The sequence below is a fragment of the Schistocerca cancellata genome, chromosome 3 (genome assembly GCF_023864275.1).
Source record: "Schistocerca cancellata isolate TAMUIC-IGC-003103 chromosome 3, iqSchCanc2.1, whole genome shotgun sequence".
In the NCBI taxonomy this organism is placed as follows: domain Eukaryota; kingdom Metazoa; phylum Arthropoda; class Insecta; order Orthoptera; family Acrididae; genus Schistocerca; species Schistocerca cancellata.
In genome coordinates, this window is record NC_064628.1 from 64,396,630 (window position 1) to 64,409,791 (window position 13,162).

The 13,162-nt window shown below is 37.5% G+C and overlaps 1 protein-coding gene across 1 annotated transcript in view; it reads left to right on the forward strand.

The window, feature by feature from the left end:
* The window catches only part of LOC126176978 (histone-lysine N-methyltransferase E(z)), a 100,768-nt gene extending 88,536 nt beyond the window's left edge, over positions 1 to 12,232 (forward strand). The window contains exons 11-14 of the mRNA XM_049924193.1: positions 3,771 to 3,941; positions 5,054 to 5,236; positions 8,749 to 8,914; positions 11,128 to 12,232. Coding sequence (XP_049780150.1) covers positions 3,771 to 3,941; positions 5,054 to 5,236; positions 8,749 to 8,914; positions 11,128 to 11,188 — 581 coding nt within the window. The 3' untranslated portion in view covers positions 11,189 to 12,232. The remainder of the gene's footprint in view (positions 1 to 3,770; positions 3,942 to 5,053; positions 5,237 to 8,748; positions 8,915 to 11,127) is intronic.
* Positions 12,233 to 13,162: the final 930 nt, after the last annotated feature.

Here is a 13,162-nt window from a genome sequence, read left to right on the forward strand (position 1 = left end):
CGATTCTAAGCCACAGGCGGTTTTTTGGAGTACAAAAACCGGAAAAAAAGTGTGGCTTAGATTCGAGTAAATACGGTACATACTGGGCAATGCCAGGGGGGGGGGGGGGGGGGGGGGGGTGCAGTCCAGCAGAACATTTGCACGAGCACCAGCCACGGGGTCTCCTAGATTTGTTGCACCCTAAGTCACATGCCACAAACCACCTTGGCCCAACACGTTTTTCTCATGGAGATGTCGTTCGGGCCTGGTCCTTCAGCTGAGGCAGGGGTGGCTGCCAGGTGTCTTCATGGGCCAGAAATGTCAGCAGTTGTTTGTTATGGATCTCGTTAGGCACCAGTGTATCCATCATGCAAATCATTCATCCGCGCCCTGTTGGGGCATTGCAGCAATAGTGTTCTGATCAACTGAGCGGCAGGTTGGTCTCGACGCTGTTCCAGGAGTGGGCTCTCACGTGAAGCAGCATGCCTAACATGGCCGTGCCTTCCCCCACTCTTCCTTTGCCTGCAGCCTCGAGTCCCGGCCAGGCTCACGCCTACACCTGCCGAAATAGAGCCCTTGAGTTTTGACCCACCCTCTTTCCCTTCCATTTGTCACCCCTCCCCCCATTTCCCTTCGCCGGTGGAGGTGGCCTTGATATTGCTCCCTCAGGGGTTGGTCTGCTGCCTGGCAGCCTCTCTGATTCTGTGTCAGAGGTTGCGATCCAAGCCTGGCTGTTTTTGGCTCTACTTGGCCTTTTCAGGAGGGGAATCATTTAGCACTGGACACTACAATGGAGGCAGATGAGCTGGCGTATGTAGTGCAGTGAAAGTGCTGAAACCAGCCATGGTTAGTTGAATTTTATTGATTTATCATGTAACAGAAGTTTAACAGATTCCTTTTAGCATGTGTGGGTGACTTCACACATTTCATTATTTAGGGTCAATTGCCAATTTTCTCGCCAAACAGATATCTTATCTAAATCGTTTTGCAGCTCTTTTTGATCTTCTAATGACTATGAGATGATAAACAACAGCATCATCTGCAAACAACCTAAGACAGCTCCTCAGATTGTCTCCTAAATCATTTATATAGATAAGGAACAGCAGAGGGCCTATAACAATACCCTGGGAAACTCCAGAAATCTCTTCTGTTTTACTTGACAACTTTCCATCAATTATTGCAAACTGTGACCCCTCTGACAGGAGATCAGGAATCCAGTTGCATAACTAAGACGATATTCCATAAGCACGCAATTTGATTACAAGCTGCTTGTGAGGTAGTGTCAGAAGCTTTCTGCAAATCAAGAAATATGGAATCAATTGGAAATATCTTGCCAATATCACTCAACACTTCATATAAGTAAAGAGCTAGTTGTGTTTCACAAGAACGATGTTTTCTGAACCCGTGTTGACTGTGTGTCAATAGACCATTCTTTTTGAGTTACTTCATAATGTTTGAACACAATATCGTTCTAAAATCCTACTGCATTTCGACGTTGACAATACAGACCTGTAATTTAGTGAATTACTGCTATTGTCGTTTTTGAATAATGGTATGACCTGTGCAACTTTCCAGTTTTTGAGTATGGGTCTTTCATGGAATGAGTGATTGTATATGATTGTTAATTATTGGGCTGTCGCATCAGCATACTCTGAAGGGAAACTAATTGGTTTGCAGTCTGCTTTTATTAAGTCATTTAAGTTGCTTCATTACTCGGAGGTTATGTACTTCTAAGTTACTCATGTTGGCAGCTGTTCTTGCTTTGAATTCTGCAATATTTACATCACCTTCTATGGAGAAGGAATTTCGGGAAGGCTGTGTCTAGTAACTGTGCTTTAGGAGCACTGTCATTGACAGTATTTCCATTGCTGTCATGCAGAGAAGGCATTCATTGTGCCTTGCCACTAGCATACTTCACATATGACCAGAATCTCTTCGGATTTTATGCAAGGTTTCAAGACAAAGTATCGTTGTGGAAACTATTACAAGCATTGCACACTGAAGTACGCGCTAAATTTTGAGCTTCTGTAAAAGATCACCAATCTTGGGGATTTTACGTTTGTTTAAATTTGGCATGCTTTTTTCGTTGATTCTTCAGCAGTGTTCTGACCCATTTTGGGTACCAAGGGGATCAGCCCTGTCTATTGTTAATTTATTTGGTATATATCTCTCAGTTGTTGTCAAGAATATTTCTTTGAATTCAAGCCACATCTGGTCTACACTTACATTTTTTAATTTGGAACGAATGGAGATTGCGTCTCAAGATATCAGACGAATTTTTATCTGCTTTCTGGAATAGGTATATTTTTTTGTATATTTTTGGTGGCTTTGTTTCAGTATATAGTGGTATGTTCACAAAATTAGCTAGATAACATTCCAAATACAAGTACCAAGGTAGGCAGCAAGATGCACTCTCTCCTTACAAGGGTGGAGGTTGTGCCTCTGTTTCCAGCTTTGAGGCAAATCTCGCTCAATGTTGCTTAGTCCTTCTGCAGAGAAACAGCAATTTGATCTTTCCGTTGACATTTGTGTTTCAAATTTACCTACATGTTTTTGAGAAAATTTCAGTAAAAACCACAACAAAAATTATATTGCTGAACTATTTCCAAAAGGTTTTGAGTGCTGTTGAAAGAAGTATGTCATTCCATTTAGTATTAAAAAAAATAAAAATAAAAATAAAAAAATTAAAAAAAAAACTCGCCCTTAAAGAAGATACAGTTGTCAACAGTACAGCAAATTATTTGGTCTTTTACATATCATTTGCTGGAAACACTGTTTCACTAGCTTGAATGATTCATTAAATAGTCATACATTAAGACAACCACTCACATATAACTGATTGAAGTGTGATGCATAGAAACAGATAACAGAAAACTGTTAAATAGTAGCTTTTGAGCTCTTGCTCTTTCTCTAGTAGAAGCAGATACATTCATGTACACAACCACACATACACCCAGATGCACTTGCTGTGGCCGTGGAATTTCCATTGTTGTTAAATATTCAAGTTATCAAAGATTGGTTCACGCTATATGTATCTTTTTGTTTCCACTGACTTCTCTTCCACATTTAGTGTTATATTGTTTTTTATTACTTAAAGTGCAGTTAAAGACTTATTCTGATAATGTACAAAGTATTTCATTTACAAGCAGACTCTGTAACATTGAATTTTTAACAGATCTGATGAATTTCCATTTGTGAAGTTAATTTTAACCACCAAAACAAAATTTCTTGTAAGACTACCTGGAGATTGTATATATTAATAATTAATTGCATTAATTGACATTCATAATTACTCCTATTAAATTATTGAAGTATTCATGATATTTGAGTCAAGTTTTGACTGATATCCAATTCACTACGTCACATAAAATACTTACGTCATGTTTTCTGTCCCTATGAAATCCACATACATTTATACTACCTTCTGGCCAAACAGACGAGATAATTCCCGTGAAGTTAAACTAATGCGTTTGAGTATTACATGCACATACTTTGTTTATTGTATCTTGTATCCGTTCGCCCACTGTTCCTTTTATTCTTAGTTAACATACAAACAACATATGTCTGTTATTTTTTCTTTCTTTTTGTTCATTGGTGACACATTTAACTTTTTTCACATCTGACAATGCCATCTATTTTGTAGGGTTAAGTCAGCTGGAAAATTCGTGTTGTTGTTGTATGGTTTGAATTATTTCATGTCTCATAATATTGTCACTACAGTATTGTCATTAAGAATATACATATCCCTGTCAGGGTACTCTCTAATTTTTTTTACTTGTTTATGTTTCTAGGCCAGAACCGCTTCCCCGGTTGCCGTTGTAAGGCACAGTGTAACACAAAACAATGCCCATGTTACTTAGCTGTTCGTGAATGTGATCCAGATTTGTGTGTTACATGTGGAGCTGAGCAATTTGATATTTCCAAAATTTCTTGTAAAAATGTCAGTGTTCAGCGTGGATTACGTAAGTTTTTTTGAACTTGATTAATCACTGTTCTTCACTATATTCTCCTCTTGTAAATAATATTTGTGCAGATAACTGAAGAACTTATTAAATTTATGTTTACGAGATAGAATGAAGTTGTTAGGCTTTCTCAGTCACTTCTGTTATATTAAATGTCGGTATAGACGTGGAATTTTGATTTTAACGTAAAATTGCCCCGCTTGTGGTGATTCAAACTTTGGTCTTCCATATACCTTCAGGAGGACTGAACTGGTAAGTTAGTCTCTTGTGCTTAACTGGCAGCTTTATAGGCTTGTCAGGAAACTTTGATTTTAATCCATATTTGTTTTATTTTGATTATTTTGTATTAGTGTTTGTTGTGTATAACGTGCAGTCACCATCTTATTACATATTTGCTACATCTATTTAAAAATGTTCTGTCAGCACATAGCGCACGTCGTGAGGCTCAGGCGTGAACCCCATGCTGCCCGTAATCGCAGCAGGATGGCAGCAGACCGTATCATTCGTTTCGGACCTCTTGATAAGTATGGAAGTGTGATTACGCATGTCAATCACATCGCGATTACGGGCAGCATGGGGTTCACACCTGAGCCTCAGGACGTGCACTAGCAGCACATGTCAGGTGTTTCAAGCATCAACTTCGTGTCTTAATATCTCGGGATGTAATGGGAATATTGCGATGCAATCAACGCCATTGTGTATGTACTTTGTCATGCTATGGATTGCTGAAGAAAAAATATAGGAGGTCCATTTAAAAAAACATAAGTTTGTGTTAAAAAACTCACATGCTTTCGTTTTAGAATGTTTCCAAATATGTACATTCATGGGCCCCAGCCCTACATTGATACCGGTGAAAGTCGTTTTCCAATAGCTGTTATTGTTCCAGAGATATTTTGGGTGGACAAGATAGTTGGGACACCCTGTATAGTGATGTATTGTGCATGTAAAGCAACAGTAATAAAACCTATGCAGATTGATTGAAACAGTTTGAAGTGAGCTGTGTTAAAACAAATATAATTGGAGAAAGTTAAAGTTTCAGTACCTGAGATTTAGCTTACATTTTTGTCAACATGCTATCATTTTGATTGTCAAAATATCTGATATATTTACAGATAAACACCTGCTAATGGCACCATCTGATGTTGCTGGATGGGGGATATTTCTTAAAGACAGTGCGCAGAAAAATGAATTTATTTCAGAATATTGTGGCGAAATCATATCACAGGATGAAGCAGACCGGAGAGGAAAAGTTTATGACAAATATATGTGTAGCTTCCTCTTTAATTTGAATAATGGTGAGTTTCTCTTTGCAGACAATTTAGCATATAATAGTCATCACTCACTGTATCTTCATTATAATTTTATATATAAATCTTTGGTTCCAGTTTTTGATAATTTTTCATCACTAGTACTTTTTATGTAAGAAATAAATCATCAGTAACATACAAGTACAGTTGAAAATAAATAGAGGAAGTTTCTAACGTACTAAGTTGGAAGGGATTCAGTCACAAATGGGAAGTAATTAAAAGCTAGGATTCTCTCTTATTGTGTCTCACTTTCTCTCCTTTGCCCTGTATTAATTACTTTTCATAATTCTGTGACTAATTTGTAGTTCTCTCTTGCCAATGGAAGGTTTCACCTCTTATGGACAGTGACATTTTTTAAATGTTATTTTTCTTTTAGTGCCTTTGTCTTAGTGTGACAAGAAATGGCAGCTCTAAGATATGAAGAAAGTGCTTCTGCAAGATTACTTTGTATGGTATGGCTTGAGAAAGATTTTGAGTAATTATCAAAGTCTCACACAAAAGGTGACTCAGATCTGCAGTTCATGAAATTTCAGAGATGACTAGTTTTGTAGTAGATGTACATACAAAATTTTGCTCCTAATGTTGCCGTTCACAAATGATGAATTTTTTGTATCTTATATAATATATTGTTTATCCTCTGTTTTGTCCATAGATAATCTAGTGGAAAAAGTGTAACTTATAACAACTTCATTAAATGTCATAGTTTTACTGGTTTTGTCATGTCTTGCTTCAAGATGTGCGTACTGTCCACTGCTGAGAAGAATGCATGCAGCAATGAGTAGGGGTTCATTGTGATGTACTCTAGAGCAGAATAATTTGCACTGTTAAAAAAATACATAAATTTCACCCCATTAAAATTGTATGTGTGACTCAGTAGATGAGGTTCCAGTGACAAATATCTCAGATGGTCTCACCTCATAGTGCACTGATACTTCCACAATAATATTAGTCAAATTCTCTATTTTTGTTTACAGAATTTTAGCAGTTGCTGTAGAAATAGTTTCATTAATATTGGCACTTCATATGCAACAATGGAAATGTGATTTTTCATCCTGATAATATATTCCATTTTATTCAGTTAAAACCCATTTGTTTCTGGCTTACAATGGGATGTAAGCATCATGCACTTTTCACTAGGATTTTTCTCTCTTTGTCAGTCATGCTGCACATAAAGAAAAAAGAAAAAGAAAATAGTAAACCTCAAACAGCTCACATTGAAACACAACGGGGCTGACAATGAGGTGGTGTGCTGGTAAGGTAATATGTTTTGTGTGTTATAGCAAAGATCATGGGTAACTGCAGGGCAGAGGGAGTGAGAGTAAGGAGGATTGTTTTCCAGCATCACCCCTCACAGGTATACGTTTCAGTTGCCTACTGTAGATGTAAGTTTATTGGATCCCGTCAGAAACCAGAGTTTACTGTAGCACCTCTACAACATACTGAGCCTTATATTTGTGTCACATGAATAATATTTTTAAAAATTTTGGAATACATTTGAAGTTCAGGTTCAAAAGAGCTTGGTTCTCAAAGTAGTTGATAACTCAGAAATTTCTAATGGCATTTCTACAAGTATGTAGAAAAAGAATGTCATACATGGTAGCAACTGAGGATTAGTGAAGTGTATTGCTAGGTCTGGCTGATGATTTTCTCTTGTTGGCTGCAGCACTACATACAAAACAGCCACAGAAACACTCAGAAATAGCAAAGAATGCCAAGTGGACAAGTGTTCTTGAGTGGTTAGAAAAATGAAATGTTCTCATCTTTATGATGCTGTATTGGTGCCTGTAAATGAGAAACAGTGCTTGTTTCCCACTTTCATTTTTTTTTTTTTTACAGTATTCTGTAGCATTGTAAGCTCCCTTGCACTATATTTTGTTGATACTTAATTGAAACAGTTTTCTTTGCAGCAGTGGGATGTGGGTTAGGAGAGGTTAACAGGGAGAACTCACATCATGCGAAATCTGTGTTGCCTGAAATAACAGCAGCTCTTTTTATATATAAGGACAACAGTTCATATCATTTACTTAGTTTATTGAAATTGTAAGTAACACAGTTACTAACAGTGGTTAGACCCCACCATTCTCATATTAGTAGTTAAATTTAGTCACACTGGAGTTTGCCATTATTGTATTGATTTTCCAAATTAAATTATCACACTACAAAAATTTAAAGCTGTCTCAGTAATTGGTCAAGTAATAATATAACCCACCAACAAATGCTACTGGTGAAGAATTGCATACTGACTCTTACACTTTGTTCATGTGTAATAACACACACGCTTTGTGAATTAACCAATTATCATTCACTGTTGCGCCACCATTTCTCAGAAAATGTCCAGACTTGTATTCTGTCAACTTCTGCAAACTTTTCATATTTTTTGATGCAACTTTGACTACATGCGATTGTTCAACACAAAACCTGTGTCAACTAACTTCACATCATTTAAAACGCATGAATAGCAGGGCTTGTGCATTGTTGAACAAAACAAGAAGACAGTGCCTCCTGCTGGAAAATGCATTCTTAGCTTCAAATGTTGCAGAGAACCTGCGATTTGTAAAGGGTAGAGTGAGTATTGATAAAAGTGCCCCTTACAGCCCCTCATATTTTTTGAGTCACTGAACTTGGTTGTGTTGATGTCATTTTCTCAATTTCGTTAGCTTGAAATAATTTGTCTGATTTTTGTTTCCATTTCTCAGTCGTTATAATTTGTACACCTGTACAATCTTCTCAGGTACCACAACATAACTGCAAAGCAGGTCATCATACTAGGGAGAAATTTGTATTTCAGATATGTTTTCTATCATGTGTGTGGCAGTAATGTGAGATGTGAATTCCTTTTTTTTTTTGGGGGGGGGGGGGGGGGGGGAGGTTGAATTGTGATCAGCTACAGTTGTGAAGGTAATAGTCTTCTGCATTAGTAAGTCATACAAACCTTGAATTGATTACTGCTTTATATACTTTTTAAATATCTTAACTGTGATACTGATTAGTTAGTTGAGCACAAATCATAAATATTTCATGAAACTAATTTTTTATTCTCATGAATAGGCAGATTTTTTAAGAAATTGTAAGAGATGTTTTGAGCAGTAAAATAAACAGCTCTGTTGTGCAAATAAGTATGTGTCTTTCGACATCACCTGCTTCTACATTTGTTAATCACTGAAGGATATGCTGACAAGGGGTTTTTGCCATTTGTGTGTAATTACTCTGTCATGGTTTCTGCATGTCATTTACAGAAAGTAACTTTCTTCTTGATCAGGACAGAACAAGGGTCATGGAGAGACATTTTGGCTTATCCAGGAACCATAGTGCATCAGGAATAGCAAATTTAAATAAAGAGATTGAAAGTTACAGTTATAAGTAAGACTAGATTGTGAATATGATGTTTATTGTATTTCCTCTCAGTGTTTATTTTAATTCATTTTAGCGTAAACCTAATATGCTAATTTATTGGTTTCACATTCCTTAAGAGTAATATATGTACACTAATTTTGTTTCAGATTTTGTGGTTGATGCAACTCGCAAAGGAAATAAAATACGCTTTGCTAATCATTCTATAAACCCTAATTGTTACGCAAAAGTTATGATGGTGAATGGGGACCACAGAATTGGTATTTTTGCTAAACGTGCCATACAGCCTGGAGAAGAACTGTTCTTTGATTACAGGTTAGGAAAATGAATTGTTCAAAGTTATTAACTGTTTTGAGCACCCATCCTTTTATTTATTTATTTATTCATCATTTTTTTGAGCAAAACACGATGTGCATAAAAGGCTTTTAGGGGCACTATTAATTAAATAATTCCAAGAGCTAAGTAATTCTTGCATGTCCACATTGCATTTTTTCACAAAATAGTAAATATTTCACAAATTATAGTAATAAAGAGATTCGGATTTGGCCATTGACTTAGAAATCTATCCAAAATAATTGCTGTTAATAACCTACTTGAAAATAATTGCATAATATAACAGAACATACATTAAGAAAAAAAGCAAACAAGAACAGAATTAAAACAGGGGTTACAGGCAGCAAGAGAGGGGAAGAAAACCAATATGCACTCCGTGTGCATACCGGGGGGAGTCATTCCAAATGTGGAAAGGGTCCTTCCGGATGCCATGAAGGGTACAGGGTGCACCCATCTGCAGGTGGTTGCTCATGTCGGCACCAATGATGTGTGTCGCTATGGCTCGGAGGAAATCCTCTCTGGCTTCCGGCGGCTATCTGATTTGGTGAAGACTGCCAGTCCCGATAGCAGGATGAAAGCAGAGCTTACCATCTGCAGCATCATTGACAGGACTGACTGTGGACCTTTGGTACAGAGCCGAGTGGAGGGTCTGAATCAGAGGCTGAGACGGTTCTGCGACCATGTGGGCTGCAGATTCCTCGACTTGTGCCATAGGGTGGTGGGGTTTCGGGTTCCGCTGGATAGGTCAGGAGTCCACTACATACAGAAGACGGCTACACGGGTAGCAGGGGTTGTGTGGCATGGACTGGGCGGTTTTTTTAGGTTAGATGGCCTCGGGCAAGTACAGAAAGGGCAACAGCCTAAAAGGGTGCGGGGAAAAGTCAGGACATGGGGGACCAAGCAGCAATCAGTACTGTAATTGTGAACTGTCGAAGCTGCATTGGTATAGTACCGGAACTTCAAGCGCTGTCGCCTGATAAACAAAGTAAGAGCCTACTGTATATCAGACCAGCTGTGTGACTGGATTGAAGAGTTTTTAGCAAACAGAACATAGCATGTTGTTCTCAATGTAGAGATGTCTACAGACATTAAAGTAACCTCTGGCATGCCGCAGGGGAGTGTTTTGGGACCATTGCTTTTCACAATATATATAAATGACCTAGTAGATAGTGTCAGAAGTTCCATGCCGCTTTTCGCGGATGATGCTGTAGTATACAGACAAGCTGCAGCATTAGAAAATTGCAGCGACATGCAGGAAGATCTGCAGTGGATAGGCACTTGGTGCAGGGAGTGGCAACTGACCCTTAACATAGACTAATGAAATATATTGCGAATACATAGAAAGAAGGATCCTTTATTGTATGATTATATGATAGCGGAACAAACACTGGTAGCAGTTACTTCTGTAAAATATCTGGGAGTGTGCGTGGGGAACGATTTGAAGTGGAATGATCATATAAAATTAATTGTTGTTAAGGTGGGTACCAGGTTGAGATTCATTGGGAGAGTCCTTAGGAAATGTAGTCTATCAACAAAGGAGGTGGATTACAAAACACTCGTTTGACCTATACATGAGTATTGCTCATCAGTGTGGGATCCATACCAGCTCGGGTTGACGGAGGAGATAGAGAAGATCCAAAGGAGAGCGGCGCGTTTTGTTATTTGGCAAGCGTGATAGCGTTACGGAGATGCTTAGCAAACTCAAGTGGCAGACTCTGCAAGAGAGGCGCTCTGCATTGCAGTGTAGCTTGCTGTCCAGATTTCGAGAGGATGCGTTTATGGATGAGGTATCGACTATATTGCTTCCACCTACTTATACCTCCTAGGGAGATCATGAATGTAAAATTAGGGAGATTCAAGCGCGCACGGAGGCTTTCCGGCAGTCGTTCTTCCCGCGAACCATACGCGACTGGAACAGGAAAGAGAGGTAATGACAGTGTCACGTAAAGTGCCCTCCGCCACACACCGTTGGGTGACTTGCGGAGTATAAATGTAGATGTAGTTGTAAATTAGACATTAATCATAGAATGAATGTCCTCCAGTTTTAAACCATTATAATATCAAATGTAATGTGATTTGTCTTGACAGGGGCACTCGTAGCAGTATTTTAAATTTCACCTGCAATATTTTGTTGAAATTTCTGTTTTCCGAGTTTAAAGACAACTTATGACTTTTCCTCTTTACCATTTTTGCAGGTATGGACCAACTGAACAGTTGAAGTTTGTGGGAATTGAGCGAGAGATGGAATTCTTATAAAATGTTGATCTTTTTTGACAGCTGCATTTAGTTTTGCAATTGAATTTGAATTGCTATGTATTCATATTTATTGTTGTGACCTTTTGAGAAGTGGACACCTTATATAAAGGCATTGAATTAATGAACAAATTGAATGTAAATAATGATTACATTGTTGGCAGTATCTGCATAAGCCATAACAGAACATTTTTATTGTTGTCATACCAAGTTGTAACCTGTGTTTGTTATATATTGTCAAAATGTATGTCTGAGATTTCCTTTTAAACTGTGTGTTGTTGAATGTTATAGCAATTTGTGTGAAGCTTCTGGGAAACCCTCAGAGCAATATTTTTTACTGCATTTATTTACTATGATGTTGCTTTTATTTCTTTGGATTATTTAGGATTAGGCTCCTGAAAGTAGCATTTGTAGTAGTGAATCAGAAGTGGTACTGTTGCAGTTATAGAAACAGCAATGCTCTCTGGTATGTGCACATTTGATTAGTTACTGTGCCATAGAGTACAAAGTCTGTATGAGACAACAAAACAAATTAGGACTTGGAGTGTTATCATACAGTATAAAGATTCCTGCAGAATGCAGTTGATAGAAGTTGGTACATACTTATCACCAGTCTGAGAGTTCTTGAATGAAGTGTCAGTTTTTTTTTCGTACAAAATCATGACTTATTCACCCAATTTGTAAAACAGATGTGCTAAACTAAGTGAATATTAATAATCAGTGTTCATATTTATTTAATTTTTGGTTCTGTTCTTGTTTTTGGTCTACACACAAAAATGTGTCCACAGCTGATAAACATGGAAATAAATACTAAGTTGAACAATTGTTAAATTATTAAGAATTAGCCTTTTTATGGGACTTGAAATGTGTGTGTACAAGTTCACTGCTGATTGATATTTAATTTTATATTTTTACAAGAAGTTTTTGCCAGTAAGACTACATAGTTACTTTTGTAAAGAAAATACTAATGTTGAATTGTAGTCATAATCCAAAGATATCATTTTAGTGTACTTTCATGACCACAAATAAAATAAATGTTTTTCTAAAGTTGGTTTTCCTACTACACCTGTTTTGCCAACAGCTAAAAAGCCTCATACTGCATTGTAGTTTGTTTATTAGAACTTTACTTTCTAATCTTACTTGTTTTATACTTATTTTTGAAAAGTTAATTATCCAATTCAATCAGCCTTCATCATTATTCAGCCTGTACCCTTTCTCACTTTTTCTGATTCTGCAGTATTTTATTTTGTCTTATACATGATGATTATGAATTCCCATTACAGACAGCAAGGTCATGCAAAGTGCAGCACGTAGAGAACAGTTTCATACGGAACCCACATTCAGAGATGAAACACTGAGAGAGATGGTGCTGTGGTTAAGCACTGGACTCGTATTTGGAGGAGGGGGGGTCACTTCCCCATACAGGTTTAAATTTTCTGTGGTTTCCTTAATTGTTTCCTGAAATTGATTAAAATGAATGCTGGAGAGATTCTTCTTAACTATACATAGGCAGTTCCATTCCCTGTCTGAGCTTGTGCTTCATATCTGATGACCCCACCATCTGTGGGACATTAAACTCTAATCCTCTTTTTTTAACTAGATACAAATCGTGTCTGCTACATGAAAGAGTGATTAACTATACTTTTATCAAAATTACTAAGTGACTGATGGTAAGTGGGTTACAGGGCAGCTATTGTAGCAAAAACTATTCGGAGAGTACAGTTGATCCTGTCTTCTATTCCCTGTCATCAAGTGGCTATGCTCCTCCTCTTCAGATCCCCATTAAGACACTTTTGGATGGCACTTGCAGCTTGAAGTGTAACTGTTATGAATTGTTATCATTATTTGCTTCGTTTATTTTGCCAGTGGATTAATTTAGCATGGAGAGCTGCATCAAACCAGTCTCAGGACTGAAGACCACAACAACAACATGGATTAATTTTACAGTATATGAAATTAACCATGACAGAAAAATGT